Raw genomic sequence first — 6,343 nt, forward strand, 5'->3', positions numbered from 1 at the left:
TCCATTTCTATGGTTGTAATCTGAAAACCCAATGACACTGTTCCGTGATTGCATATGGAATAACAGTTACGTTAAGGAGAAGGACTTTTCTGAGGTCTTTCCTTGTGTTTTCACAGTGCTGGGAGCAAAAGCATCCCACTTATCTTGTCAGAGAGCAACCAAAGTAGTTGCAAATGGTTTTAGAATGAAGTTTCAAGCTTCTGCCAGGTTTTTGGGTAACTGTGTGATGTGTGACATTGTTCTGTGTCAATAACTTGTCCTGCTATAAATGCTGGTATTCAGGGACTTGCTTCTTCAATGCTTGCTTTCTGTAGGTGGAATTTGAATGCATTCATCCTGAGAAGAAACAGAAGAAAAAGAGCTACAAAAACTCTGGCATTATTAGGATAAAATCCTGCAAGGTAGGAAGATTTTACTGGAGTATTTTTGCTTTGTTATTTACTGATTGCAGTGAGTTGTTGTGGGAAGGAGGTATAACACTGCCTGTCTGTTCCTCCAGATTGAGACAGAATATTCATTCCTGGACTACGTCATGGGAGGCTGCCAGATTAACTTCACAGTGAGTTGTTTCCCCATTGCACATCTTGGTAGATAATGGGACAGGAGCAGTGAAGTTGTAATTAGTACTTTAATTTGTGATGTAAATGACAAATGCAGTGTGAATTTGCAGTGATGAAGACTGCAAAAACCAGATTTTTACTTTCTTTATCAAGTAACAACTTTAATGGCATGAGGGTTTCTTAACTTTGGAGAGATCAGTTCAGTCCATCTGTGGAGAGGATTGCTACTCCTTAAACATGCATGTACCCCAGTGGGAAAAGGTATGCAGGCTTGTGTGCCTGTTGCTGGGAGGAAGGGAGCCCTGTGGGCCTGCTATGGGTATGGTTGTTCTCATTTGCTTCTGGTGGTGCACCAGTGACTTGCTTTCATCATCTTGCCTGATTAGGTGGGTGTAGACTTTACTGGCTCCAACGGAGATCCCAGGTCACCAGATTCTCTTCACTACATCAGCCCAGACGGGATAAATGAGTACCTGATTGCCATCTGGAGTGTGGGAAGTGTGGTCCAGGATTATGACACGTATGTGGTGATCTTAACTGATCCAGCCACTGCATCAAAAATGCACTGCAGCATGTGCCATTGATCAAGGCTGATAGCTTGTCCAAATCTGTAGTGTCTGAATGACTGAGGTGCTGCCTTTCCTTGGGACATCGCTTCAGGAGCTGCTACTGCTTCCTCCTGCTTCTGTCACTGCCAGGGAGGGCAGTGGCAGCCCTTTGTAGTTTGGCATATTTCCCTGCTTTGTCCCTCCAGGTCTGCCCTTGTCTGGCCTTGAGTTACTCTGTAATGCTGCTTTAGCTGCTCACTAATCCCTTGTTGCTGATGGTGCATTTCAGACGTGAATGTTCGATTCAATGGGAACATGTTTGTCTGCTCTGTCCTTCAGCCAGGCTATGGCTGTGGTGGCTTTTCTCTTGTTACTTCCAAATTACTTCCAAATCTCTAGATCTAGAGTCCTGCGGGTGCTGCACTGAAAGAAATACTAAAATCAGGCCTGAAACCCTTGGGTGACTGGTGACTGGCCATGGGCAGCCAGATGGGGTACCCATTTCTCATGACAGGAATTGAACCTCCAGCTGCTTTCTGGGAATAAAACAGAGTAGTGAGTTATTAAGGAATTGCTCTTTCTCAATTCTTGTTGTTTCCCTTTCTCTCCCAGGGACAAGCTGTTCCCCGCATTTGGGTTTGGAGCTCAGGTTCCTCCTGACTGGCAGGTAGGGCCTTCACAACACTGAACAGTTGCTCTGTCCACGTCTGCATTCCGTAAGTGCTTGTAATGTCGCCGTTCCTAGGTATCCCATGAGTTTGCTTTGAACTTCAACCCCAGCAACCCTTACTGTCAAGGTGAGGATACCTCTTTATTATTAGTATTTCACTGAGAGGGACAGATGTTTGAAGTGTTGTATTCCTTTCATAACTGGTAGAAGAAGCAGCACAGGATGTGCAGCAAACATCCTCTCACCTGGATGCTGACAAGAGTGGATATGTGTTGCTGCAGAGTTCTGTGTCGTCTCCATAAACTCCAGTGAAGGGGTCTGGATTTAATTTGATGGTTAATCCGTGCTGAAGGTTTTGTTGCTTCACTGGATTATTTTTCCTACAACTTGCCTGAAAAGCTCATGGTGATGTTAGAGGCACAACGAGAGAACAGCAAATCTGATCTCTGCAGATGTCCTCTGGTTTCAGCCTTGTGCTTTGTATATTTGCTGTTATCCTGCTGCTTATTTGCCCTGTAGAAGTTCACAGTTGTGTGAGAGTTATTACCCTTTTGCCGTACTATTTAGTAATGCCTATAAAATAATTCCTGGAGGAGTTGTGAGGCTCCTGTGGCAGTCTGCTTTCCTTGTGTTACAGGGATCCAAGGAATAGTGGATGCCTACCGCCACATCCTGCCTCAGATCCGACTCTATGGGCCAACCAATTTCTCTCCTATTATAAACCATGTGGCAAGGTTTGCAGCACACTCAGCACAACAAGGAACTGCTTCAGTGAGTGCATGTCCTTTCTTGCGGATCTGCCTTGGGGTTGATATTTGTTTCCCATGTTCATAATGGGATAGAATGGACTGGTAAAGTGAGCAAAGAAATGGCTCCATTTCCCTTCTGTTGTGTGAGCTTTGATGTTGAACTCCCTAACTGGCTCTTTCCAATGTTTTTCAGCAATATTTTATCTTGCTGATCATCACAGATGGAGAGATCACTGACCTTGACCAAACCAGGCAAGCGATTGTTAATGCCTCTAAGCTGCCAATGTCCATCATCATTGTGGGAGTTGGTGAAGCTGATTTCAAAGCAATGGAGTTCCTTGATGGAGATAATGGTGTCCTGAAGTCTCTGACAGGAGAACCAGCTGCACGAGACATTGTCCAGTTCGTGCCTTTCCAACAGTTCAGAAATGTAAGTTGTCTCTGACTTCAGCAGCCCTGGTGCCAGTGTATATGCAGTTACTGCATCTAAAAACTGGGTATGTGTCTAGACAAGGCAGCAAGCTGCACCCTCACAGCGCTGTCCAAGCTGCTTGTTCCCAGTGAGAGCTGAGATGGTTGCTTCTGTGTTTGAAACTGCTTGCCTTGTTGCAGCTGTCTTGCAGCTTCTTCTTCAATAGCTGTTGTATCACTGATCTGGTGTGCTAGCTCTTGGCTAGGGCAGAGTTAAAGGATCTCTCCTGGTCTGCAAACATTTAGGCAAGGACCAGAGATCATATTGTCAGTCTCCAGTGCTGAGTCCTGTGAGTGACAGAAGCTGATAGAAGTCTTGCTTGCTGTTGAAAGCAGTCCTGTCATTCTCCAGCTCCTCCCTCCTTCCACTGCTGGCACTGGCATTCATGCACATTGCACAGTGGCTGGGGTTGAAGAGTGGAGTCAAAATGAAAACCCCAAATAAGAGACATTATTAGTGCCTGGGCAGGTTCCTACCCAGATCAGGGGCATATAAAGGCTGTGTGAGCTTGGGCTTTGGTGGGAGCTGTGTAGGGGTGGGAGTGCTCACTGGGAATGACTGGATGTGCTCTTAAAACTGCAGCAAGGAACTCTTGAAAGAGGCACGTGGTGGGCTGCACTCTGAACTTGGTAAGAGGGTTTGTCACTGGGCTCATCAGTCCTTTCTCTGCAGCATTCCTGATTTACTCTCCCTGTTCTCCTTGCAGGCTCCCCAGGAAGCGCTTTCCCAGACAGTTCTGGCTGAAGTACCAAAGCAGCTGGTGTCCTACTATAAGTGGCAGGGATGGCCACCCGTGAAACCACCTGAAGTAAAGATCACGTAGATTGCAGCCTGACCTGGCTGCCTGTGGCACCACTGGGGTGAAGAGGGATGTCAGCACCCACACTTTCCCTTGCACACTATGGGATTGTACCATTCACACTAATCTCTTACCTGCTTGTGCTGTGTCTTTGATCTTTTCTGTTCCTCATAAGAGGGAATGTAAACATGGGAGAAAACCACACCTGCTGGCAGTTTTTATCACAGAAAACACCATCTTGTTAGTTTTTTTACCTAGAAACAGTGGCACATCATTGCTTGACACGACCCAGCTGCTGCTTGGTGTCAGAGCAGGCATGTGCACTGCTTCAGTGCCGAGTTTGGTAGGAGAAGTATTGCTGTAATGATACTTGTCATACATTCCATGATATATTTTTTTCCTCTATCAAGCTGCCTTGGGAATGGGGACCCCTCTGTCCTGGTTGGTACCAAAGTCTGTTGGTTGGATGCCTGAGGTAGTTCCTGTCGTGCCTTTCTGAAGTGCCAGTATATTTTTATATGTCAAGGTTTATTTTTACATGTCAGTGACCATATTTTGCCATCTTATTTTTAATCATGTTCTTCTCTTAGCAAGAACTGCTTTTGTGATGGCCTCTTGCTGGGAGCCATTGTCGAAACACTGCACTTTGCTTATTGGGGGGGATTAATGAAGATTAATCGTTCCTTAATCGGGGCAGCGTGGGATCAATGAGTCACCTTCATGTGACTTTCAAAATCCAGCAACTGGAAACATTGATACAAAGATGCTTTGAGTGATTTGCTGTGTGACAGAGGTTATAGAACTCCAGAGAGGTGCTTCCTTGTCCCCAGAAGGGTGAAGGGTGTGTTATGCTCTGGGAACCGTAGAAAAGCACAATTGCATTGAGAGACAGGAATTTCAAAGTAGGGATAAAGAAGCCTAGACTTGTCATTGCACTGCGAGTGGTCATCACTTTCCGTTTCATAAATAAATCATCTGCTTTGATTTACGTAACATCCGTCCAGACTCTTTATTTCCTTTCTGTGCTTTTCCTTTTCTTTCCCAGCGATGGGATGTTTTGGTTTATGGAAGGTCTTTGCTATAGTTGTAGCCTGGTGATGATTCAGCATCTCAGCCCAGGTTGTGTGTGATCAGCTGCAAAAGCAGAGCAAGTTGTCCATCATCACTGGTTGTGTTAAACCACTGAGGCTGTGGAATGTGTAACCTGCAGCCCTGGCCGGCAGTAACGTGGGCTGTTTCTTTACTGTGAAATTCTGACGGAACTTGTCTGTTCTACCGGGTGAACCAGGAAATAGAACAATTGGAAGACTGGCCTGGTGACTCAGGCTGTGGAACTGGGCGGTTACAAACCTGGGTGAAAGCAAAACCTGGGTTTGAATCCACCTCTTCAATTAGACTGGTTGTTCTGGGTGGTATCAGCCACCAAACGCGTATGTAGCTTGTGCTTGAAGGGCTGTGGGTCTAGGAGCACTGGGTTAAGGTGAAGTTGTACTAGTTTCTCACTCAAAGCCAGTTTTGACCATGATGTGTTCTCCCAGGTTCCTCTAGAGAAAGCTGGGCTGTCTCTTCTGAAACACTGCATCACGTAACCTGCAGCACCAGTGTTCTTGCACTTAGATTCTTGAAGGAAACCAAGCAGCCTCTTCTTGAGTGGCTGCCTAAAGAAAAACGTGTTACAAGTGTGGAAGAGAGGGAGGAAAGCTGCCCTCACGGCACGCTTTGGTGATACGATTGTCTCATTAAGCAACCTGAACTGCAGCCCGTGCTCTGCTCCAGCCATGACTGGGTGTGGACTCAGAGCACTGAGCTTTATGTGCTGCCCTAAACTGATGGGCTCCTTTGGGTTCACAGCAGTGGTGCTTAATGCTGCCAGCCTGCTATGGTTTTGTTGCTGCTCTGTGAAGCTCCTTTCCACTGCAGCTTGTTTCCATTGCCAGCTTCCCTGGCGCTGCCCTCTTGTGCAAGAGGGAAGTAAAGGGAATAACTACAGGGCTCACTTCGAAGGGGCCTGGCATTGCACAGCCATGATTCACTCTTCAGTGTTTGCAGAGCTGGATTAGCCACCCTGGACTGCTGCAAGGTGTGTGGGTGCAGGTGTTTGGTGTTGCGCACTGAGTGGGAGAGCCAGACCCCCAGGTGGAAGAAATGCTTTCCAAACCCTGCTGAGCTCGTGATTGCACAATTGCTTTCATCTGGCCTGGATCTGGGCTATAGACGGGCTCAAACAGCTCAGCTTTTGTGCAGGTGAGGTGAGCATCAGGCCTAGCAGCTGAGTGCAGCTGTGAGCACACTCCTGGCATGAGGTGCCCCTGCTCTTCCTCCTGCTGCCAGAGGCCGGTGCAGGGCCATGCAGAGCAGCTGGAGCTCCTATCCCATGGTCCATGGATTTCTGCTTGTCTCTATCCTGTGGAGAGCTGGGACCTGAGCTGCAGCCTCTGCCCACAGACAGTGCTCTGGTGTCCAACCTCCTCCTGGCACGCTCCGGTGCAGGTAGGCAGGGGGCGAGCAGGGGCTGCTGAGCACATGCTAGTCTGGGTGCAGTTTC

At 47.3% G+C, this 6,343-nt stretch overlaps 1 protein-coding gene across 8 annotated transcripts in view; it reads left to right on the forward strand.

Moving 5' to 3' along the window:
* The window catches only part of CPNE1 (copine 1), a 39,186-nt gene extending 34,404 nt beyond the window's left edge, over nucleotides 1-4,782 (forward strand). For 6 of the 8 annotated variants that reach the window (XM_080627596.1, XM_080627599.1, XM_080627598.1 and 3 more), the window contains 8 exons: nucleotides 315-401; nucleotides 500-559; nucleotides 947-1,080; nucleotides 1,721-1,775; nucleotides 1,854-1,905; nucleotides 2,416-2,549; nucleotides 2,721-2,957; nucleotides 3,706-4,782. In XM_080627596.1, coding sequence (XP_080483722.1) covers nucleotides 315-401; nucleotides 500-559; nucleotides 947-1,080; nucleotides 1,721-1,775; nucleotides 1,854-1,905; nucleotides 2,416-2,549; nucleotides 2,721-2,957; nucleotides 3,706-3,822 — 876 coding nt within the window. In that variant the 3' untranslated portion in view covers nucleotides 3,823-4,782. Of the gene's footprint in view, nucleotides 1-314; nucleotides 402-499; nucleotides 560-946; nucleotides 1,081-1,720; nucleotides 1,776-1,853; nucleotides 1,906-2,415; nucleotides 2,635-2,720; nucleotides 2,958-3,705 lie in introns of those variants that run through there. The other 2 variants (XR_013957842.1, XM_080627601.1) reach the window with 2 other exon arrangements.
* Nucleotides 4,783-6,343: the final 1,561 nt, after the last annotated feature.

The sequence above is a fragment of the Psittacula echo genome (assembly GCF_963264785.1).
Source record: "Psittacula echo genome assembly, chromosome: 12".
NCBI classification, from domain to species: Eukaryota; Metazoa; Chordata; class Aves; order Psittaciformes; family Psittacidae; genus Psittacula; species Psittacula echo.